This window comes from Zingiber officinale, chromosome 8A, assembly GCF_018446385.1.
Source record: "Zingiber officinale cultivar Zhangliang chromosome 8A, Zo_v1.1, whole genome shotgun sequence".
Lineage (NCBI taxonomy): Eukaryota > Viridiplantae > Streptophyta > Magnoliopsida > Zingiberales > Zingiberaceae > Zingiber > Zingiber officinale.
The window spans coordinates 138995749-139021082 of NC_056000.1; the positions used below are offsets into that span (position 1 = coordinate 138995749).

The window sequence follows — 25334 nt, forward strand, 5'->3', positions numbered from 1 at the left end:
AGATTTTTAATAAAATAATAAGATATGACAATTGTAAAAAATACTACTATATCAATTTAATTATAGTTGTTATAACTTATTTTAATTGCTGCAATTTACCATAAGTAATCTTATGTAATACCCTAAATGCACATTCCACTTTCGTATTTATATAATTATATAATTATTTTCAATTATATTTATATTTATATTTTATGAGTAGTCAAATAATGACTACTGTTTAGTATATAATAATTTTAATAAGTTAATGAAAATTATTTTTTATTATAAAAGTTAAGACTGTATGCAATAATATTAAAATAAAATAAATAAGTGAAACCCCTTTTAATATTATTAAAAGATATAATATTAAAATAAATTAAATAAGTGAAAACCCCTTTTAATATTATTAAAAGATTCAAGTAGAATCTCTTTGAATTTCTATATTTTGAAGAATTAAGAGAACATATGTAACAGGTTGTTCATCACTCAGAACAGTAGGAGGGAATTAGTCGTGTCATACTTCATCTTCTCCAAGTTGGGCATAATCGCGAATTGAATCATGGGCGGCGGGCCGCAAGCGAGGACTAGCGTGTCGTCGCGGCCGCCCACCGGAATATGCTCCCTCAGGATGCTTTCGGTAATAAATCCGGTGCTGTACCGCCACCCCTCTCGCTTGGACTGGTCGATCACGTACCACACCTTGAACTGCTCCGGCCGCCGGCTCGCCCACCCGTCCAGCTCCTCCTGCAGCAATATGTCGTCCTCCGACCGATTGGCGTACACTAGGTGCATCTCCGTCTGATCCTCCGGGTCCTGCAGAACCGCCTGGATCACTTGGTACATCGGCGTGATCCCCGTTCCACCGGCGATCATCGCCAGCCGCCGAGCAAACCTCTTCTTGCTTCCTTCTATCAGGAAGTTACCGCAGCCGGTATAATTGATGTGGCCGACTGGGCCTTTGATGTCCAAGACGGAGCCGAGGGGCAGGGAGTCCAAGTGCTGCGACATGAGGCCGCCGTTGGGGAATTTGGGGTGCTCGCCCTTGAAGTAGACCTTGATGAGTAGCTCGAAGTGGCCGACCACGTCCACTGGACTCGTCGGTGTGTAGGCGCGCATGCAGAACTTGCCGTCGATGGTGGAACAGAGGAAGATGTGCTTCCCGACGGGAAGGCCCAGCAATTGGTCGGCCGAGGGGAGCGCGAAGCGGAATAGTCGGACGTCGTGGGAGATGGACTTCTTGGAGACGAGCGTGCACTGTACCTTCTCGCGGGGGTTCACCAGCGTGACCGGCACCGGCGCGGGAACGGCCTCGCGGATGGTGGCGAGGTGAGAGAGGTCGGACGCGCCGTGGACGGAGGCGTCGGAGACGTAGCCAGAGGAGATGAGCTCGCCGATGCGGTAGGTGTCGAGGAGCGCCTTGGCATGGTCGGAGTGGATGGCATCGAACTCCTCGGTGCAGTCGGTGCCGGCGTTGACAAGGATGCTGTCGGGGCCGCCGGGATGGTCCTTGATGAAGGCCGTGCAGTCGTAGACTTGGCCGTGGACGATGATCCACGCGGAATCGCGCGATGCGTGCTTGCGGACCTGCGACATGGTGTAGTGCTCGGCGGCGGTGTTCATGAAGGGGGTGGAGGTGCTCTTCTTCAGCTTCTGCGCCGGCGCCTCCGCCGTCGCCATGTGCTTCTGCCGCACCATCCACCCACCGGATTGGTTCCCGGGCTGCGTCGGGTGCTCGAACATCAACCCGATCTCGCCCTTGTGAGGCCGACACACCTTCACCTTCACCCTGAACCAGCAGTTGTTCATCATCCCCTGCATCATCGATCGTCATCAAGATATTGGCCGATTAGCCATCGAAATGAGTTCGCCGTGATCTAGAATTGAGGCAATCGATGGGTATATATACCATGAGATTCCAATTTAGCTTCTCCGGCTGGGTATTATGGGACTCGTCCCATGCTCGGACGGCGACCTCCTTGGCGCTGAGCAGCGGCAGGACCTCGACCTCCAGTGACCAGAAGCACCAGCACCAATATTTGCCGTACTTGTTGGGCTTCTCGGGGTGGTCGAGAGAGCAGACGAGCCAGGTGTCGCCGCCGTCCAGCGTCACCTCCACTCGCGTCACCTTTCTTCCGCCGCCTGTTCGATCGACAGAGCGCAGTTAATTAGCCCCCTTTTTGTTAATTATAGCAGAGGATAGGATCGTCGGAAAGATAACAGTCGGTGGGAGCTCACCGGAGTAGGCGTAACCTCTCATGGTGTACTCCCTCTGCGTCGTGAAGGCGTTGATGGGGAATACCTCGTCGTGGCCCGGCGTCGTGATCACCGAGTTGACGTTCAGTTCGTTAATGATGTATTCCGGCTTGTACCACCAAGCTGCACAGGCCGATCGAGTCAGTCATTTCGTCGAACAATAAATGTGCGAGATGGAGGGAGAGAGACAGGGAGAGCGCACCTTCGGCGTTGGCTAGCTCGGCGTCGACGTAGGGAGGGAGGACGCGGTTGTCCTTGAAATGGTAATAGCTGTCGGATTCTTGCGGGGCGACGATGATGCGCTTGAGCCATTTGACCATGCGGCCGCCGATGAAGCCAGGGATGATGACGCGGACGGGGAAACCATGGTCCGGCGTCAGCGGCTCGCCGTTCTGCATGTAGGCGAGCATGACATCGCGGGAGGGGTCCATCGCCACCTCCCGCCGGAGGCACGTGCCGTACTTGGAGTCGCCGCCGCCCCCGCCGGGAAGGTCCTCGGCGCCCTCGAAGCAGACGAAGAGCGCACCGTCCTTGCGGCCCATGACGCCGGCACGGCGGAGCACGTCGCGGAGGCTCGCGCCGCGCCAAACGGTGGTGGACACGGCGGCAGGGCCCCAGTTGAAGCCGATGGTCTGTTGGACCATGTTCTGCTCCTTGCGCCGGTTGCCGGCGCACACGAGCGTGACGGGGATCTCGACGGGCGCGAAGGCGCGGACGAGGTCATCCACGGTGAGCGACAGGGGGCGTCTGACGAGGCCGGTGACTTCGACGGTCCAGGTGGCCAAGTCGGCGCGAGGCACCGCGCCGTGGTTGCGGACGTAGTGGAGCGGGACGGGGGTGATGAAGCCGTGGTGCATGAGGCGCGCCAGCGGCGGCTCGCAGTTGAAGGGGTGCCTGCCGGTGAGGCGGATCAGGGAGGGGTTGCGCTGGATCCAGCCGTCGGCGGTGCCTTCGTCGAGGGGGTCGCGCGCGGAGGGCTCCAGCTCGAAGTGGGAAGCCGTGTCGTAGAGCTTCTTCCAGTCGACGACCTCCTCCTCGTCGTCATCGTCGCCAGTGCCCTCTTCCTCGCCGGCGGAGGGCCGGCGATCAAGGGTAAGAGGAGGGATAAAGGGAGGCCGTGAGATTAAGGTGGGCAAATCAGGGTAGTGCTTGGCGTGGCCGTTGGGCTGGTCGAGTCGGCTAAACTGCCGGTTGTCGACGAAGGTGGCCATGAGAGCTAGCTAGGCTAGTAGTTACGTCGGTGCGGCAGCCGAGGCAGATCGAATTAACGGCCGGGGAAGGGAGTACTGGGTGAAGGTTGGATGGAAGCCACGTTGAGTTAATTTATATACACTGCGAAGGCAGGCGCAAGGAAGACGAAGAAGAAGAAGAGGTAGCAGTCCTTGACAAAAGAGAAGGGAGGGAATGGTGCAGAGCATGGCGGGAGAAGACGACAAAACTAATGTGAAGCGGGTATTGAGAGAGGGAGAGGGCGGGAGACGAAGGGGCGGCTCTTCTTGTGCCTCGGGAGTCGCTGAACCAAAATATATATACACTGCTATTAAATAAAAAACTTAGTTTGATTAATTAGATCAAACTAATGTTTATAAAAAACTTTCACAAAATTAGATCAATCATCCTAAACTCAACTTTACTTAGTTTGATTAATTACTTTTTTATTAGTCAAACCATCTTATCAAAACATTTCCAATTTTTTAATTTCTAGTTTTTTTAACCTTTATTTCATCATTGTTTTTTCCTCTCGTAATTAACTATTAAAAAATAACAACTAAAAATAATAAAAAAAAAATTAAAGTTTTTTTTATTAACATTCTTTTGTAATTTTTAGATTTTTATTCTTTTTATTAAGATTCCAAATTTATTTATTTTTTAAATTAAACTCCAAATTTACAAATAAAAATACGGATGTAATCGGGGACCACTCACCACCATAAATGTAACAACATAAATTTGAACTTGTCATTAACGTCTTAAATTCATTAATAGACATACAAAACTTTTTTTTAAAAATATATATATATATATATATATATATATATATATATATATATATATATATATATATATTCAAGAGGTTTTTAAGAACACAACAATATTAATTTGACATAAATATAATATTTTTAAAATTAATCGATAAAACAATTAAAAAAATTTTGCCCTTAGTTCCATTTGATTTGATTCAAATAAGAAAAGTTAATTTACTTTACAAAAGTTTTTTTCAAAAAAAAAATGCATCTTTTAGTAAATAAAATATAAAGCACGATATGTTATTTGAGAATTCTAGAAAGCAAGATACGTTCTAAAATTAATTTATTTTCTTTTTTAGTTTTTAAAAGTGAATTTACACTTGGATAATAACAATACCATATAATTTGTGAGATTCTCGAGTAAATCTCTAGATTGCAGATGCTTTTTAAAGTGTTCCGGTGCTTTAAATTAATCGTATTAGCAATTGCTCCATGATTCTCACCTTGTGGTCATCGACCATCATAGGAAATCTAGAAGCACTTACAATGACTCAGCAACCTGATACCCTAAGATTATTATCCTACTAGAGGAAAATGGCCTACAACTCACCACGACTGAGAATTGAAATGTAGATACTTGGAAAATTATATGAGGACTCTACCGCTGCATCATAATCTAAGGGCTTGTGTTTGATCATTTGTGTGTCTAGAAGGGGTGACTAATATCTTATAACATTCTTTTAGAATATAAAAATTAAATATAGTAGTTATGTGACCTTGGAAGAATGGTGTGATGGTTAGGCTAAGGTTCGAATCTCCGTTACAATGCACTGCATGAAATTTACCTTTCAGTGAAAAGTGAATTTAAGAATATTGTCCGTCTGGATGGGTCATAAGCTATCAAATATTTGTTGGCATGAGTTATATATTTGATGTTCCATTGCACCACTAGTATTAAAAGTGCATTTATCTAGGGATCGGATCTCAATTTCAACAAGTTAATGGATGAATTTTCCTTAACGACTGATTAATCTAAGAATGCTGGACCAATGAATCATCCGCCATCAGCACTTTTCGATTTACTTTTATAGTCGATAGAAAATTGAATTTCTAGTTAATTCATTGATCCGTCGACTAAAGTTGATAGTCTAATCAACTTGTAAAATCTTAAATTCAGGGTTTATAGTTCAGACTAGTCAACTGAAGTGATGCTTAGTCAAATGTTGAGCCGACTCAAATAAATTGACCAACAAATAGAGTATTTAAGTTTGGGACATAATTGATTAGTTAGTTGGCTGATAGAAGAGCAATTGACTAGTCAAACTATCAAGATCCTTTATTCTCTTCGTGCTTAAGGTCTCATTCTTCTTAAAGATACTGTAAGGAGTTTCTTCACATATGATTGTTGGCCAAAAAGAAAGACTCTTTTCATAGAAATTAGACATAGTATTATGAAATGAGAATGAATATAAATATGTATATCGTTCTTAAAAATAATATTTGATTAATTGAATATTTTCTATTAGAATAAGTTAAAATTTCCTATTTTATCTTTAGAAGAAAATAAAAAAAAATTAGATGTGAGAGAAAATTGAATGTGAAAAAAATATGATGAGAGAGAATGTAATAGGAAAGAATAAAGAGAGAAAAAGTGTGATGAGAAAAAATTAAAAAAAAAAGAATGTGATGTGAGAGAGCGAGAGAGGATGCGGAGAGAATGAAGAAAGAGAAAGTGTGATGAGAGAAAATAAAGAGAGAAAATGTGTGATGGGAGAGATTGAGGAGAGAAAAAAATATAATGAGAGAGAATGTCTTATGAGAAAAAATGAGAAAAGAGATCTAATGTGATGGAAGAGAAAGTATGATGAGAGAGAATGAGGAGAAAGAAAATGTGATGAGAGAAAAAGTGCGATAGGAAAAAATAAAGAAAGAGAAAGTGTGATGATAGAATGAGAAGAGAGAAAGTATGATGAGAGGGAATGAGGAGAGAGAAAATATGATGAGAGGAAATAAAGAAAGAGAAAGTGTGATGATAAAAAAGGAGAGAGAAAATATGATAAGAGAGAATAAAGAAAGAGAAAGTGATATGAAAAAAAAATTGAACAAATATATTAAGGATATTATCGTCCAAAACTTAATTATCATTTTCATTCCCATTAAAACACAAAGGAGGAAGTGAGTTTCATCAATACCCAAGTTTTTTAAATTTCATTTTAAAATTTTATTCTATTTCCATCAACCAAACATAAAATTTAGGAATAAATTCATTCCCTCATTCTCAAACCTTTAAATCAAACGCCATCTAAAGATGCTTTCTAGGAGTGATCCATCTTAAGGATTATAGTCGTTGAGTAGGAGTCTAAGGGAGGATTACTAAACCACATTAAACTCCGTGCATTGATCGGTTTGCTTTCTTGCTTTGTTGTGTTTGCTGTTCTATTTTTTTTTCTCTACCGCATACCTTATTTTTATAAATGAAAAGAAGTTGAAAAGAAGTTGCAAACGAGTCTATTCAACCCTCCTCTCAAGCCTCTCGGATGATCCAACATGGAACAATTAAATTGTCGATGCAATTAATGATCGCGGAGCTTAAGAACACCTGACTTATGAAAGATTGAGTCGACCGATGAAATACTTATATGGTTGTAATGGAACAATTAATATGTTACAACAAAACAATGCTATGCTGAAAGTTTTAGCGAGATCAATCAATTGAAGTGACCGGTAAAATTGTTATGTGGACGCATGAAATAGTCAGCTGAACTAGTAGAAAATATATTATGAAGGCTTGATCAAGGGCTATAAATAGGGATCAAGGAACTACAAAAATACTAAATCAAAGTGTTAGTATTTTGCTCATTCTCTCAACTTTTGCTCTATTTCTCTTTGCCTTGATTGTAACTCTTCTCTTATGATAGAAATTTTATTTGTAAGGAGTGTTTTGTAAGAGTTTTCTCCGCCTCCCATAGATATTCTAGAAAGAACAAGCTAGAGGATTTCATGGCATGACTCACTAATGGATCATAGACCGAACACAAAATCTCTTGTTTGCATTCTCTTTTTTTTTTCCTACTTTCATATTTATGTTTTGTTACTTATTATTTCATATTAACCTATTGTAAAAGTTAAACGCTATTCAAGCCCCCCTCCCTCTGGCCCCTATTTCTTTCCAACAAAGCATTAAAGAGGAGTAATGCTTGTTTGATATGCATGGTGTTGTGCTTATTTGATATATTATCATAATTGCATGTATTTACTATTTTCATATATTGATGCTTATTTAGTTGGTGGCAAAGGGAAGTGTAAATATTTAAGTTAGTAAACCTCCCCCACAATCATAAAGTAATGAATCACCTTAATAGTGGAAAATCCAAGACCAAGGGGAGCTTTTGACTTTCTAATTACTTTGCATATTATTCATGTTTGCATCAAATATTAAAAAAAACGATTGTTAGTGCAATAATATTACCAAGTGATCGAGTTTGACTAAGTTATTTTTATGTATTTAATACAAATTTAAGTTATGTTTGACCTATGTATCTAATGTATATATCTTGTGTATGGATTTAGCACATTGAGCTCAAAGAGATGGTGACTCAATTGAATCGAGTTGTTTTGTTGATTTGTGCTTGATAGCTTAGAGCTTCATAACAAAATGAATTTGGATGAGAATTAAAGGATCACATAGAACAAGTTTGAAGTACTTTGGGCATTTGAGGGATCAAAGGCCTATCAAGATGGACTATAAGAAGACGAGCATGGAGTAGTTGTTGATCTGATGACTAATAACCTACAGTGAGGTAAACTTAATGAACAAGCAGAAAAATATGACATGTTAGAGCAAGCTTAGAGAGCTTAGTGTATCTAAGGTTATATCTAAAAAAGGACCTCCAAGAAGCAAGCTTAGAGAGCTTAGTACATCTAAGATTATATCTAAAATATTGTTACAGATTAGGGATGATCTAGTGCAGCGAGCAGGCAGTCAAGGAGTAGCCAACATGAAGCTTATTGATTGGTACATTGGTGAGAAGAATGGGGTAGCAAGAGCTTATGATTTCTCCATGCCGAGAGGTGCATCTCAGCATTGGGCGAAAGCAGTTTGGAAGCCATTTTTTCTGTCCAAGCATAGATTCTGCTTTTGGCGCATTGGAGGTTACAGACAAAAGACCAGCTCCCGCATGAGGTAAACAAAGTTTGCCTACTCTGTTGAGGATGAGTCGCTGGCTCGCCTATTCTTTGGGTGTCCGGTCAGTTGCCAGCTACGGACCAGAGTGCGGTGTTGGCCCGACATCCGGCCAGAAGTCACTTCCCTGCCTAGGCTGCTTCAAGTCATGCACAGGCAGTTCAAAGGGAAGGGCCGGCTGACAAAGGCGAGATATCTCACGATCACTTGCAAGATATACATTTTGTGGCAAGCTCGCAATAGATGTCATTTGAGGGGGGAGGTTCTCAAGTAGAGAGAATGTTTCTTAAAATTTAGATTCATATATACCATTTTGTAGACATCTAGAGCTTGTACATTTCATTTGATATAATATATTTACCTATCCTCAGAAAAACCATTTTGTAGACATCTAAAGCTTGTACATTTCATTTGTTATATATATATTTACCGTTCCTCCAAAAAAAACAGAGACTTGATGCTGACCGGGGTAGATTTAGTTGATTTTGTCTTGCTTTGAAAATTTTAATTTATAGGTTATATTTATTCACCCTTTTGCCGACCCATCACCTAGTAGAATAAGGTTTGATTGTTGTTTATCTATTCACCCCTTCTGTCTAGCAAGCTTAATCCATACTTAGACTGACCATTAGTCCCTAAAATTAAAAGTAAATAGTAGTCGTAAAATCAAGTGCAAAGACAAAGTATTAAGCTGACATATAAAGTTTTAAATCCAACAGACAAAGCAATTGTCAATTCATCAAGAAAAAGACGGTAATGAGATTGTTATTTCCTTTGTCAATTCTAACGACTTGTAATCGATATAGGATACACCCCTACAGAGCATATTAAATTTTACTATGACAATCAAGTAACAATGCATATGACCTCAAATCCAATAGTTCACAAAACGGCAAAGCAATTGCAATTTCAATAGGGAGAAGATTTAAAGTAATGTGATTGCCATTTCTTTGTCAGTTCTAAGGATTAGTCAACAAATTATTAATAAATCATTAAGAGAATCTAACATATTGGTAATAAGTAGCTTGAGGGAACTATGTAACTGCTAGAGGTGTTTGATAATTTTTCTATATCAATAATATAGAAAACAAGAAACTGGTAATATGATGGTGTAAACAATATCACAAAGTATTTTCAATTTACAAATCATGCTGTCAGTGTTCATACTTACTGAAGACGAAAGTTTCGAGGAAACAGATACAAAATGGCTGTCAAGTTATGCAGCAGCTCGACTCAATATCGCCTTGGAGATTGTCTCGGACTCGGGCGTACTTCTGACCTTGGCTTTGCAACTTCCACAAAAATGACCCTCCCATCAAGGAACTAACAAAAATCCCAGGGAAGACAATCAATTCGCTGGTGTGGAGATTAAGTGGTATGCTCACCATGATACAAAAAATAGACGAGTTGAGGACACAAGGGATATAAAAATAAGCTTTTCACACCCCTTCATTGATTATTACATATCTTATTTATAGGCTAATACATCACACATATTAAAAAAATCCACTAACTCTACTGACACCAAAACATTAACCACTAACACCACATTACAAACATTATCCTCCACCACTGACTCACTTGTCAATTCATTAATCCACTAGCACCACATTACAACCATTGCCCTATTATTTCTCTCCACTAACTTAATTAAAACATACCCACTAGCACACTAATTTTATCAACAATCCCTCCCTTAAATTGATATTTCAAATGTAATAATCAGTTTAAAAAGAGTCAAACTTTTAAACTCCATGTAGAAATATCAAATAGCTTTTTGAGCTTTTGAAATGTAGTAAATTTGAGAGGCTTGGTTAACATATCAGTAATTTGATCCTCACTTCTGCAGTAAACAAGATTAATGACTTTATCATTTGTGAGATTTCTCAGGAAATGATACCTCACATCTATGTGTTTACTTCGACCATGTAGCATTGGGTTTTCAGAAAGTTTTATTGTTGAATTGTTGTTACAATAAATCTGAATAGGTCCATCCTTTTTGAAATATAATTCTGTAAGAATCTTCTTTAGCCAAATAGCTTGACAAGCACAAGATGTTGTCGCAACAAACTCAGCTTCCGTGAATGATAATGTAACAATTGATTGTTTTTTCGAAGACCATGAAATAGCTCATGTACCCAACATGAAAATGTACCCAAATGTACTTTTTGATCATCTAGATCTCCTGCATAATCACTGTCTGTAAAACCAAATAGATCTGACTTTTCTCCCTTTTTATAAAAAACAACCCAAACTCTTTAGTACCTTGCAAGTACCGAAAAATTCTTTTTGCAGTTAAGAGATGCATTTCTGTAGCACAATCCATGTATCTACTAATCATACTTACAGCATGCATAATATCAGGTCTCGTCACAGTCAAATAATTAAACTCCCCACTATCTATTTATAAAGTGTGGCATCAACCTTCTTTCCTCCAATATCTTTATGTAACTTCACTCCAAACTCAGAAGGAGTATTTATAGGATTGCAATCTTTCAGTTGAAATCTGTCCAGAATTTCTTGCACATATCTTCTTTGAGAGATAAAAATTCCAACAGAAGCTTGCACCACTTCAATACCAATGAAAAAATGCATCATACCAAGATCAGACATTTCAATTTATTTCATCATAGATTTTTAAAATTTTCCAAATATAGATGTACTATTTCCAGTGTAAATTAAGTCATCTACATATAAACAAACTATCAATATTTTTCCTCCATCATCAATCTAAATAAAAAAAGTATGTTCATAAGAGCATTTTTGAAAGTCTTCCTTCAAAAAATAAGTTTTTATACGATTATACCAAGCCCGTGGGGCTTGTTTTAATCCATATAAAGCTTTTCTTAATCTATAAACTTTATGCTCATTACCAAATTTCACATAACCCGGAGGTTGATCGATAAATACCTCTTCTTTCAAATCTCCATGGAAGAATGCTGATTTTACATTCAATTGAAAGATAGGCCATGAATTTTGTGTCACCATCACTATCACCACTCTGATTGTATCATGTCTTGCTACAGGAGCAAAAAATTCTTTATAATTAACACCAAACTCTTGCTTATAGCCCTTCACCATTAAGCGTGCTTTGTACTTGTCAATCTCACCATGTTCATTTAGCTTTGTCTTGTAAACCCACTTTACACCAATTGTCTTTTGCCCTTTAGGAAGATCACATAATTCCCACGTATTATTTTTTTCAATTGCTGTAATTTCATCATCCATAGTCTTTATCCATTTTAATTCTTTAACAACCGCTTCAAAAATAGTGGGGTCACAATCTTAAAACAAAGCAAAATGTGTAAGAGGATCATCACCTTGATCAATTTCAGTCACCTCATAATTAGGCATCCATGTTAGTCTTCTTCGAACACGTTGTGACTTTTGTAATTCTGCTTCAACTAAACTTTGATATGCTATAGGAATATTTTGAGAGACTTCCTCATGTTGCTTATCCTCCATAGGTTGTTGTACTTTCTCATCATTATCAAAATCTACAGGGATCATTTTTTTAACGCCATTTTAATTCCATGGTCATGTGTCTTTTTCATTAAAAATAATATCACGACTTATAATGATTTTCTTAGTGCAGGAATTACATAATCTATAAACTTTTGATGTATTACTCATACCAAGAAAAATGCATTTTTCACCTTTGCTGTCTAGCTTCTTTCTCCTTTCATCTGGAATATGGGCATAAGCGATACACCCCAAAATCTGAAAATGATCAACAGTCAATTTTTTTCCACTCCAAGCTTCCTCCGGTGCCATGTTTTGAACAGATAATGTAGGACTTCTATTTAATATATGAATGCTCCAATTAATTGCTTCTGGCCAAAAACTTTTAGGAATACCACTTGTCGTCAAAAGGCTTCGCACCATATTTATAATAGTGCAGTTCTTCCTCTCGCATACACCATTTTGTTGAGGTGTGTAAGCTGTTGTAAGTTGCCTCTTGATTCCATGATTCTCACAAAAATTTATAAATTCATGTGAGTTATATTCTCCACCACGATTTGTACGCAGAACTTTAATAGAGTTGCCAATTTCTTTCTCGACAAGTACTTTATAATTTTTGAAAGCTATAAAAGCTTTGGATTTTTCTTGCAACAAATAAATCCATATTTTGCAGCTATAATCATCAATAAAGGTAATTATGTATCTTTTACTTCCATTAGAATGCGGTGTTATTGGTTCGCAAATATCCGAATGAATAAGCTCCAATACCGCCTTTGCTCTCCAAGATTTTCCTTGTGAGAATTGATTACGGTGTTATTTGCTAATAACACATTCTTCACAAACTTTGAGGAGTTGTAATTTGAGGAAGACCGATCACCATATTCTTTTATTTTAGTGTTTTCAATCCACCAAAATTTAGATGCCCGTAGCGAAAGTGCCATAACCATGCCTCATCGTCAAATTTTGCTGAAAAACATGAATGTGATGTAGTATGAAGATAAAGCGGAAACATACGATTTGCTGTCATATTAACTTGCGCAATTAATCCCAACTTTGCATCTTGAATCTGACAAACTCTTTCTTTAATAGCATTTTCATATCATTTTTCTTGTAATTGACCCACACTAAGCAAATTAGTTTTTAAATCTGGTCAAAAAGAACATTAGAGATAATATGGGTAGAATCTCTTTTTGCTTGTATGGTTACCTTTCCTTTTCCCATAACAAAAATTGTAGAGTTGTGGCCAAATTTGACAGAACTACGAAAGGATTCATCTAAGTCTGAAAATGTATCCTTTTCTCCACACATGTGATTGTTGCAGCCTGTATCTAAATACCATATATTCCGTTGAGTTTTCTCTTTCTCATGGTATACTATAAAAAGGGACACTTCTTCTTCTGCAAAGTTAGTCTGATCTCCATTTTGTTTTTTCAAATTAGTATAACATTCTGATCTATAATGGCCATACCTATGACATCGGTAACATTCAACATTAGACTTGTCTGCTAACTTTGTTCTATTAGTTGTAGAATAATGGCCTCCACGTCCTCTATCTCTTCTTTGAAAATAGCTTTCCTGATGTTGATTTTGTTGTTGGTTAACATGATCATTGTTGTTTCTACCTCCTCTTCCTCTTTCTTGACCTCTGCCTATTCCTCATCCTATATCACTTCTACCATTTGTAGAGTGATTTTCTGATAAAACCTTCAATGCTAGCTCCTATTTTTCATATTGATTGATTTTCTACTCATGAACTAATAATGAACTTTGTAATTCATCAATTGAAAGTAGACTTACATTATTTGCTTCTTCAATGGCACAGACAACAAAATTAAATTTTGGTGTCATAGATCGAAGAATGTTTTTTATGATGAGAACATCCTCTTTCTTGTCGCCAAGAATCCACATTTTGTTGATGATTGCCATTGTTCTTGAAAAATAATCTGAAACTGATTCTCTTGATTTCATTCGGAGCATTTCGAACTCCGAACGAAGTACTTGAGCTGTTGTCTCTTAGCTCTTGTCGTACCTTGGTACTTCTTTTATATAGAATCCCAGATATCTTTGGCAGTATCCTTGCAGAGAATGGTTTCCAAGATTGAGCGATCAATAGCTTGGAAGAGATAATTCTTTGCTCTAAGATCTTTCAATTGCGCATCTGTTAGTGCAATACCTTCTATCAGTTCTGCTACTCCAGAAATCACGACCGCTCAATATTCTTTGGATCTTAAAAAGTTCTCCATAAGCATGCTCTAATGGTCATAATGACCATTAAATCGAGGAATGACAAGTTGTACAAAACTTTCGGAAGGCATAACTTTGTTCGAAACCTTGCTCTGATACCACTGATAAGAAAAATAGACGAGTCGAGGACACAAAGAGGATATAAAAATAAGTTTTTCACACACCTTCATTGATCATTACATATCCTATTTATAAGCTAATACATCACACATATTAAAAAAAATCCCTAACTCCACTAACACCATAACATTAACCACTAACACCACATTACAACCATTATCCTCCACCACTAACTCAACTTGCCAACTCATTAACCCACTAACACCACATTACAACCATTACCCTATTATTTCTCTCCACTTACTCAATTAAAACATGCCCACTAACACACTAATTTTATCAACACACCAAACACATGAATGACCTTTAATAAATTTTAGAAAAAAAAGTCAAAAAGATGCTCCATCATATTTTTCATATCGAAAGCATCCTTATTCCAAGTTGATGAAAAATAAATCGATTCGACTTAGTAAAAGAAAATTTATACATAGAGCACTTTTATACCAACTACACTTTACCAACTTTGTTAAAATTACTCATAGATGATCAAAATCACATCAATATGGTCAAAATCAACATAAAACTACTATAATAGTTGTTAATTGGATGCTACAATATATAGCTGACCTTACAACGTTGTAGCAGTCATTTAATAGATTATACTATTGTAACACTAATGACTACAACAGTATTGTGATTATTTTGACTATGTTAAAACGATTTTGATGATGTTTAAATAATTTTAATCAAGTTGATGAAATATTTTTTATATAAGTGGTCAATGAATAGATTTTTTTACTGAGTTGAATCAATATACTTTTATATGTTGTAGCACTGAGATATACAATAGGGCACTACTTTAATTATTTATTTATTTTTTTTAAAAAAAAAAGAGCTACCCTTTTGATGAAAATGATAATTAGGGGGTTTTTTCCCGTAATTTTTTGCCACATATTTAATCCTAAGCCCTAGAGATAACATTAAACTATTATTTTAGACAAAGATCTGATAATCTCTCGATAACATTGAACTATTATTTGAGTAGACAGAGATCTGATAATCCCCCACATTTTTCCTCCATATCATATTCATATGTAACTACAAATAGAAACCTTAAACAACTATATGTTTGATTAGGAAGACAGGCGCAACAAACAATTATGTATTATATGTTTAGTTGTTACCGTTCCATGCATCCCCTCGATGGCATTTCTGGATTCCTCTTCCGAGGCATAACGAAGAAAAGCAAAGCCTCTTGGTCTATTTGCTATTCTGTCCATGACTAGGTTAACTGCAGAAACACCACAAAGTAGTGAGATCAATGACAATCACAGGTGTGTGTGCGCATGTACATAAATAAACAAAAGGGAAAACATGATTACCTTCTACAAGCTGACCAAAATTTTGGAAAGCCTTCCTAAGACTTTCCTCGGTTGTGCGAAACGAAAGACCTGGAAGAAGAAGCTTAAAAAGTATTAATCTTAACAGTGTAGAATCTGTGCTAACACTTTGTTAAGCAATTAGCCAAAAGGGGAAACTGATGTAGAAAAGAAGGTCTAATAAATTAGAAAACAGAAAAATGATCAGTGAACATAAAAAACTGCAAGACTGAATATCAACATATAGTCCGGGAAACAATTAGTCAAAGTGACCAATTATAGAAATCATTCTAATGGACTGTCAGATTGTCATCATGTGTCTTCAGGAAAATTTTTATGACACTGTGGTAGTTACCGTAGCGCTTCTCTCCTTTCTTCTGTTCCATCTCTTATCAATTCTCAGTTTTTTTGAAAATAGATACCACGGTTGGTGTCTATTCTCTCTATTGCATACCTGGTTTACAGATTGGTGACCGGAAATGACCACAGATATTCAAATAACATCATCAATGGAATTGGTTCAAAACTCATGCCATGGAATGCTCTCATTCTGGTTAAAGGTTGCTGAACACTAACTAACAACATTCTACAGCACACAGTCCACGACCAAATCCATGTACCAGGCTAGGTTAGCTGTTTAGATACACAGGATCTGAAGACAGTTTGCTCTCAAAACAAAGGATCTCAGATAAAAAATCTGGTAGCATAGAACCATATCTATGGTCAATCTAAGAGAAAAGAATAGTCTTGCATATCTTATTAGAGAAATATATTACATGTACATAGACTCAAAACATAACCTACATCCGAGCAAATCCACTACACTAATAACCTAATCAAAGCATATTAACAAACATTCTCGAGTTGGATGATAGATATCATATATGTGACCATAATTAAAGCAAATGCATAATACTCACATGTAGGAGAAACCAAGCTTTGATATAGAGCACACAATTTCCTCGGCATTAGACCAGCTAGCACATTGACAAAGAGAGGATAAATGGAGAGACCTAATGAATAACTCACAAGTGATTTTCTCCTTATGATGACACATATAAGAGCACACGGTAGACAAAAGAAAAAGAAGGAAAGCACTCAAGTGGTGCTTCTCCCAACGATGATACATATAGGCTGCGTTTGATTAGGTGTAATGTAATTAAACTTATAATGTAATCAAATTTATAATGTAATGTCATGTAATTAATATTATATTACTATTTTTGGTGAAAGAGTTGTATACTGTACATGTAATATTTGATTATAAGGGTGATTACATTCTTTTATTTGATGTCCATTATTTTTTATAAGGAATATAATTCATATTATTATAAAATGACAACAATATCCTGTGACCTTTGCCAGCGGCAGGCGGCCTACGGCCGGTGGGCAGCCGACGGCAACCAGCGGAGGCCAACGGAGGCGACAACCGATGGCGGCGACTGACGGTGGCAACTAGCGGCGGTGGCTAGCGACGACGATGATCGCGACCGACGGCGGCAACCGGCGGCAGCAGTAATCGGTTGGTACAAGAAATGAACTAGGGATATATTTGACATATTAAATCTTAGGGTTAGAATGTAATCCAGATTACATACTATTAGCTTTGTAATTTATATTACAAAAGTTTATTGTCTTTTGTAATCCAGATTACATTATAAGTTTAAAATTATACCAAACAAAATAATCAATCTTGTAATGTAATTCTGATTACATTACAAGCTGATTACCCCTCACCAAACACAGCCATAGTGCACAGTGCTGAAGAGAAGGGAACCACTCTACAAGGGTCTAGGGTCAATGCACTCATATAGGCAACATACAAAAGAACACGAGTGTTGACAAAAGAGGGAGAAGAAGAGATCAACAAATATCTTAAAGAACATGCTAGAGGGGATTGTCAAACAATGGAAAGCAATGAGATAAAGTTCGCCAACATAGTATTTCACACATAAGAACCACAAACATGAGAGCCAAAACCATAATTAATCTAGTGTAGATAGTTATGGTATCTTGATGGCTACTCACATCATGTTGAGAAGACAAGAAGTTAGGAAGAGCATGAGAAGAGGAGTTTGTCATACCCTTCTTGGATCTAAATACAGGATCGAGAGAGGTGCCCCTACGAGACCTATTGAGGCAAAAAGGAGGATGTGCCGAGGATAGAGGAACCTTACCATATGCAAGCTCCCATGGTGGCACGAAGACGAGTATGCAAGGAAGAAGCAAGAATTGTTCTTGGATGAGGAGAGGATGCACACAGAAGACGACAAAAAACCCCATAGATGCCATCCTTGCAAAAGAGGTGGCATTGCTAGGATGCTAGATTTAGAGGAAAATATCACTTGCATAATCGACATTGATCTAGAGGAAGACAAGACAATGCTCCTTTTAGAGGAATTGGATCATATGTGGATGTTATAGGTGGCACATTAAAAAAGATAAGAACCTAGGGAAGAACCATGACTTAGGGAGGTTGTTGGCCTCCCCCTTATGCGATTGCTATCGAAAAACTTAGCCAACAAGAACAATGTTCTCATACCATTCCTATACTATGAAAAGGAATATTGTATCCATATTCTACAAGAAAAGTGTATTGCGTGTACATAAACTCATAGCTTATACCTAAATCTAAAATACTAATACAAGAATAAATACATCACTAAACATCACTAATACCCTAACATTTACCACCAAACAACTATACCAACAAGGGGAGGCTGAGGGTGTTTAATCATTGAATATAAAATTTGACAATGCTTTCCAACTTCCAATTTGGTACAAAGAAATATAACCACAAAAATTAGAATGACATCATCAACATAATGGGATCCGAATTCACATCATGAAAAATTGGCATTGACCAACAACATTCTGAATGCATGGTCAACTACCCAACAAGAATTTACTACATACCAAGACAATTATTTTGGCTTAAAAACAAAGGCTATCCAATCAAAGCCTAGCGGACTGGACCCACATTTGCCAGGTAGGAAGGGAGGTCTTGAGGTGATTAATCTCCAAACAGATAATTTGCTAGAGCTTTGTAAATGTTGGTTATTACTCACCTCAAAAAATAATTAGTGATTTTGGAAATTGATTGTTGAAATACGCTGGTCAGTAAGGATGGGAAAAAGTGTGACTAAATCAAGATGATATCCTTTATTTGGCGTGACATACAGCTTGTCAAAGGCTTCTATTTTTCATGGAATGATCTTCTGGAGTTATATGAGTATGTGTCAATAAATATCTACCATAATCAGCTTGTTCATATGGAGGGGACATACTAGCAAATTTTGTCGAGCTGTGGAACAAATACCCTGGGAATAGGAAGCTGAAATGTGCACCGCTGATGAAAAACACAGGGATTGTTCACCATTCAAAGTGCTAACAACATGATATTGAAAGATATAATAAACCAAGCCATTTCCCACATTTGTAGGACTTAGGACATGTTCAAAACTAAAATACTTGGTTAATTACAAAATAACCTCAAAGTTAGCTATGTATGTCAGGGTGAACACCTTATGCTCATTCTGCAAGAGGAAAATTCAAACTGCAAGGCATTTATTTGAAGCATGTGAGGAATTGCAAAAAACTTGGGCGTTGTTGGCCACCACCTTCAACTTTTGGATCCAACAATGTAGCCAGACTGTTTTTCAGTGAGTTGGGAGCTATGATCCATTGCTTTTCCAACACAAACTAGTAATTGGTAAATTTTTTTTCTTTTGCCATGCTTAGTTCTAGACATCCAGGTAGAAGGAATAGTCATGTTTATAATAGTTAATCCACTACAACCTAATGTAAACAGAAAAGGAAACAAAAGTGAGAACCAATTGGATAATAATTCGAGATTGACATATCTTCAATGAAACAAAACACTCGGAAGAAAATTTTAAGATTGATGCATCTTCAATTTAATTTAAACTGAAATTTTTATCATTTAGTAAACTATCAAATTGTTCATCGAGAAGGGTTCAAAACTTTAGCTTAGTTGAATTAATTACAATTAGTCAAGCGATAATTAAGTTTGTGAGTGCCAGCTTCTTCAAAGTGGATGCACTTTGACAAAGTTGAACCAAGAATACAACAACAAATGAAAAATATCTAAAGCAGAGACAAATAATACCCAAAAATCCCCCTTGAATCCTTTTCTTGGTTATTAGTATTCCCCACTACTTCCCTTAATATTATCTTGGAATCCTTCTTTGCAATTGACTTTTGAGTCAACTCAACAGTTCAAATGATTGAATCTACTAGAAGATCTCTATTTAAGTCAAGAACAAGCTTAAATAACAACTATAACCCCCCCAAAACTATTGTTTCTTAGTCATAAAAATCGCTAGGTAAACCTTACCTAAAAAATAAGCTAAGATTATATTTGCTTGAAATCACTCAACTTACATGTCTTCGAGTCTTTAATGTCATCGATATTTTTCACCCTTGAGTTCATCTAATCAGCTCTTTGGTCCCTCGTATGCACTAAGCCCTTCAAACTTTCTACATCTATCTTTCACCTTGCCTAAAAGCCAAACTCCTACTCAACCTTAACCTCTTAGTCTTCCATCTAGATCCTATTGAGTTATGAGCAATCTGTCAAGCTCCAAGTCAACTGCAACTTTACAAGCAACATGTCAACCTCCTAGACAATTGACACACATATTGGAACACAAGATAAACCTAATTTAAATCCTTTATGAGCAACATCAAAACATATTGGTCAACCTAAAGTACACCTAGCATTCAACCTCCGGGACTACAAATGCTCTAAACTTATGTCATCCTTCACCTCTTGCCTTTCAAGTACACCTCCCATCGGACCTCAAATACTTGGATACACCAACCTTTATGAACTTGCTCCACATATCATACTTCCCCCCTCACCTTCTGAGTCCACCTCTATATCAGCCCATTGAATCAACGAACCAGCCATGATCTCTGCGAAAATACGTCACATATCATCCTTCTCTCACCTTCTGAGTCCAACTCTATGTGAGGCCATTGAGTCAACGAAAAAGTCATACACCAAGTTTTGCGAACTTGCTCCACATATCGTCCTTCTCCTCTCACCTTTTGAGTTCACCTCTATCTTAGGCTATTGAGTCAACGAACCCACAACCACTCAACTTGATTATGTCGAGTCATCTAGTAGACCAACTCAAATGTATTGAGTCACCAAGCTCCGTGAGCAAGCCAAACTTACCTTAAACATTTTGTTAAAGATATCAAAACACCATTCAAACTCAACAACATGGGAGTATTGCTTTCTCAACAGATAGTCCACGTGTAAACCATCCTATAGTTACCCCATCAATGGATAATTATTCCCATATCACCCTTCAAAAGTTGTATAAGCTCCAATCTTTAATTTTTAGTGGTGATCATGGGTGTTTACTCGTTGATTATAATCATAAGCTGAAATGTTTCATCCAATTAAAAAAGTGTAAACTATTCTGTACCTGGATTCCTATCTCTGATAAATTCTCTTTGGTAGGTATCCACGTCACTTATCCCTCTACTCTATTTAAAGAACAGAACAAGTCTGAGTATCATGAGCTAAATCCATGATAACTAACTTGCAGCTAGTAATTTCGTATACAAACAAATGGATTCCTGAGTCCTTCCATAACACAGAAAAGCCCACATTTGATAGCCTCTTACAGGAAATATCATCCCTTTGAAGCAATGTTAATACTCATAATTTCACAGACCAATAAGGGGGAAAAAAGTTAACGAAAAGGAGTGACATTTGTAATCGGATAAAAAATAAATCAACAACAAAAGGTGGGTTACCGCTGACATAAAGCTTTGTCGAAATCGGAGCTGTTTTCTTGGAGTCGAGCGGGAGGCAGCAGGAGGCCGAAAACCCCCAGGTGCTCCGCCTCACAACCGCGGGAGACGGGAACGAGACGGCAGAAGGTTGAAGCGATGGGCGTCTGCGAAGGAACGAAGGGGAAGAACAACAGGAGGAGGTGGAACTGAACTGGTGGACGCTTCTTCTGCTATTGACTGCAGCTGATGGGATGGAGACAAGAGCGGCAGCGGAGGGAAGGCCGGCTTCCATTTTCCCAGCACAGCCGCAACAGGCGAGCGAGCGGATAATTTAATACCTACTGATTCTGAATCTGATCCCTATTTTTTTTAATTGGCACTGTATATCCAATTTAAGCCTATTAATTTTGAGATGATTGATTAAAAATTTTCCATTAAATATCTGATCAAAAACTCTCCAAAATTTTAATCCCTAGCTATTTCCAATTCGATATATTATTGTGTTTCTTTGTTCTATTTTTAATTTTGACCTTTTATTGTTTACATTGATGAAAAGAATTAAAAATCATTAAATTTATATATAAATATTAATACTTTTCGTTGCTAACGTGTGATCCTCCTTGATCTATTTCAATTTTTCTCTCACATATTATTAAGAATCCGGTCAATCTTAACCTACTTGACTCTTCTCACATATTATCTAAATATTGAAATTCAAGTTCGAATTCACTTGAACTTAGTTAAACTGGTCTACCTTGATCTGAGGATAATTGCACAAATAATTTCCCAACAATATTAGGTCAAGATAAGGGTTAGACTTTCTTTCCTTAATACGATATTACCTCGCCCAAGTACTTACGGTTTATTGGCAATTATCTCCCAAGAGACAATGACTTATGTCTCGAAATAGGAGTACTCTAAATTTTGAGCGTTATCGAACTTTCGAAGTCTTGAAACTCTTAAGAGAGGAGAGAGATATCTTAAGAGAGGAGAGAGAAAAGAGAACTCAATAGGAGAATTTATAACTTGAGAATTGAGTATTTTAAATCAAAGAAATGGGATTCATGTTATAGGGATGAAGGATTACTCCGAAGAGGTAAAAGATTTCTTCCAAGAGATAAAAATACATGGACGTGTCTTTTTACTTAAATCTTATCAATTATCTGTTGGTGCAATCAATATTCAGGGTTTTGATATTTAACAAATATGTTTAATGGAATTTGGTCAAGGTTGACTTAGTCAAGTCAAGTTGACCAGATGACTTGCAAGCAGTAAGTAGTCTACCAAGTGACTACAAGTGGTGAGTAGTTTACCGAGTAACTAGCAAGTCTAAGCAAGTCAATGTGACCTGATGCTTGTCAAGGGGAAAAAATCCTAGGGGAGCTAACCCTAAGTAAAAAGGAAAACCCTAGGAGAGGTAACCCTAGGTACCTAGTCCAACGCAGATGAGCACTTTAGATGTTTTCACAAAACGTGCACAGCAGAAAAATAAAAATATAATAAATTCCTAATTTATTACAATACACACCCACTCATGCAAGATACAATATGTGCAGACATAAGAAAAAAAATGAAATAAAAGAATAATAATTATTTTAGGTATACCTTATGGATGATGCAAAGGGAAAAATGTATCAACTTTAGCGACGTTTACGAATCTCGCTTCTATTCATATTCAAACCGAGATCTTCAAGACAATTCCGGTGAGCAACAAAGTTCACCTCAGATTGATACTAGCCAAGGGTGGAGGTGATGCCATGCAAGAGGAGAAGAAGAAGCGAAGAAACTTTGGAAGAAAAATATCCCTTGACTTCTTGGTGGACGATGGCAAGGAGAGGGAGAGGGGAGAGAGGGTGGCTAGGATTTTCCAAAAACCTAAACCAATGAACCTCCATATTTTTAATATTTCGCCTCATAGAGGAGTATTTATAAACTTCTACATGACTTGGGGAACAAGTTATCTTCTCAATCTAATAAGCAAAACCAAACCAATCCATTACCATTAAGAATAAATTTGGTTCAATACCAAACCATCTTGATTATAATTAAACCAAACCTATTTGGTTTATTATTAAACCAAGTTATTTCACAACTAAACCAAATCCCTTTTGATTTATTATCAACCCATTATGAAACCATAGTCATGGTCCATCCACACTTCCGTTTTGATAAATATCTTTCCATATTTATCTTTTATTTGGTCTAACCAAACATCTTATTTCTTGATTAGATAATCAAATTCTCAAACTTGTTTTACGTCTTTTAGATACTCATAGTGCGCGTGACCCAATATGTTCTCGATTTATCTTAGTCGTTTATAATTAACTATTTAATTATGGATCTATCATGAGTGACATCTAGTAGTACACTATGATCCCCAATTAATCAAAAAATCACAGTTGATTCCAGAATAAGTTATGAACCCTTCAGCAGCTATAGTGAGTTGTGTTTTGTTCCTTTCACTTGTCTTATACCCACTTAGTTTAGAACATAGTTTATATATCTGTTCCCACTATGTTAACTATGTCACACCTAGCCCAAGTAATATTTACTCGTCCTGTGGATTCAAGTTACTCCAGTCATGTTTCTAAGAGTCTCATATTTTTAACATGTGATGTTTTGCAAAGGCTTTGAGTAACAATTCTAACAAATGTCCAAAGGGTATAGTCTCCCCGTAGGGAGTAGTGAATCCTCTTTGGGCTATCCAAATACCTTCAAACACTTCGATTTATACCTAATCATCTCGGGGTCTACATCTCTAAGGAGATGCTTTGCTTAAGATGTCAAAATATAAGTCTCTATGACCAAGGTGACTTGAATATCTCAAGTCAAAGGAAACTTGTACTCGAGCTATAGTAAGAACTTCATAGACATATTCATATATATAGAAAATCATATGAAGTCTTATAGTAGATCACTCCAATGAACTAGTTACCATAACTATCATCTATGTTTAATTCTTGACGTTTCAATGTCTCTAGCTAGTGAGTAACATCTGCTTGGTTAAACCAAGGAGTATAATTCTTGCTAGTTTCACAAAATTAATGATATCCGAATATATCAATTCATTGACTAGGAATGTTTCAATACTTTCATAATTACACATGTAGAGACTCTTACTAGTTGTGATCTATTTACAAGTTCTCTCATAATATGAATCATATTGTGGGCATTCAGTACATGAGTTTAAGACCATTCAAACACATAAGTAAAGTACACTCAAATAGTAAATCTATATTTATCAAAATAAATAGTATAAATCATAAGGTGATTGTTTTAGGACACCTCTCAAACATAACACCTAAGGGGAGGTAACCCTAGGTCTTGGAGGAGTAAACTCCAAGTAAAAGTCCTAGTGAGTGAAGCTATGTGGTGAAAGCCATAGTGAGTGAAGCCAGATAATGAAATCCTAGGAGGAGGTAGCCCTAGGAAGTGAGAGTCTTGGAGGAGTAAATTCCAAGCATGTGTGACCAAATGGTTTTCAATTGACCACGCATGGTCGACTGAACTAGCGGATCTTGATAAACCTAAGTTTAGTTTTACTATAGTATTTTACATTACTATTACTGCTATTGGCTAATTTAGTATTGCAGGAAAAGTCTTAGTGGATCAGACGATCAGACACTAAGCAGAGAAAGTCTAAACAGGTCTGAAGGACCAAATATGAGAAAGTCTAAACAGGTCTAAAAGACCAAATATTTAACAAGTAAATTGAGGTAAGCAACTGGAATGAAGCGATAGGGAAGTCGTGTCCCGGGAAGGGACAAATCCTAAGTTGCTAATCCAACTGAAAAAATCGAGAGGTTTCTAAGTTGAAATCAAGATAGGTCTTACTGTCTTCTCTTACTCATGTATTATTTCATATCGTGTTAACTCTGTTTTACAGGAATATTATTGTTATCTCGAAATAACTCTATTTTGTAGAAACAGAAGAGATCGGTCAACCAAACAGTAGGTTCAGTCGATCGAACAAAGCTGACATGTCACAGAGTTCAGATTGCGCAGAACACATTTGGTATTCAAGAGATCGGT

General features: G+C 37.5%; 2 protein-coding genes across 2 annotated transcripts; both read right to left on the minus strand.

The window, feature by feature from the left end:
* Nucleotides 1-358: 358 nt before the first annotated feature.
* LOC122010408 (nitrate reductase [NADH]-like) lies at nucleotides 359-3738 on the minus strand. Its single transcript, XM_042566933.1, has 4 exons — nucleotides 2438-3738; nucleotides 2218-2358; nucleotides 1889-2121; nucleotides 359-1794 (listed from the first exon to the last, which is right to left on the minus strand). Exons 1-4 carry the CDS (start codon nucleotides 3444-3446, stop codon nucleotides 469-471), a joined length of 2709 nt encoding a protein of 902 aa, XP_042422867.1. The 5' UTR covers nucleotides 3447-3738; the 3' UTR covers nucleotides 359-468.
* A 5723-nt stretch (nucleotides 3739-9461) lies between these two features.
* Nucleotides 9462-21658, minus strand: LOC122010409 (organelle RRM domain-containing protein 6, chloroplastic-like). The gene is made up of 4 exons (XM_042566934.1): nucleotides 21324-21658; nucleotides 15534-15602; nucleotides 15336-15442; nucleotides 9462-9708 (listed from the first exon to the last, which is right to left on the minus strand). The coding sequence occupies exons 1-4, from the start codon at nucleotides 21592-21594 to the stop codon at nucleotides 9619-9621; spliced, it is 537 nt and encodes a 178-aa protein (XP_042422868.1). The 5' UTR covers nucleotides 21595-21658; the 3' UTR covers nucleotides 9462-9618.
* Nucleotides 21659-25334: the final 3676 nt, after the last annotated feature.

Coding starts and splice junctions, on each gene's coding strand:
- LOC122010408 (XM_042566933.1), bottom strand. CDS start 3,446: ATGGCCACCTTCGTCGACAACCGGCAGTTTAGCCGACTCGACCAGCCC. Junction 2,359..2,437: donor CGAGCTAGCCAACGCCGAAG/GTGCGCTCTCCC, acceptor CGGCCTGTGCAG/CTTGGTGGTACAAGCCGGAA. Junction 2,122..2,217: donor GAGAGGTTACGCCTACTCCG/GTGAGCTCCCAC, acceptor TCGATCGAACAG/GCGGCGGAAGAAAGGTGACG.
- LOC122010409 (XM_042566934.1), bottom strand. CDS start 21,594: ATGGAAGCCGGCCTTCCCTCCGCTGCCGCTCTTGTCTCCATCCCATCA. Junction 15,603..21,323: donor GACAAAGCTTTATGTCAGCG/GTAACCCACCTT, acceptor TTCTTCTTCCAG/GTCTTTCGTTTCGCACAACC. Junction 9,709..15,335: donor TCGAGGGGATGCATGGAACG/GTAACAACTAAA, acceptor GATTTTTGTTAG/TTCCTTGATGGGAGGGTCAT.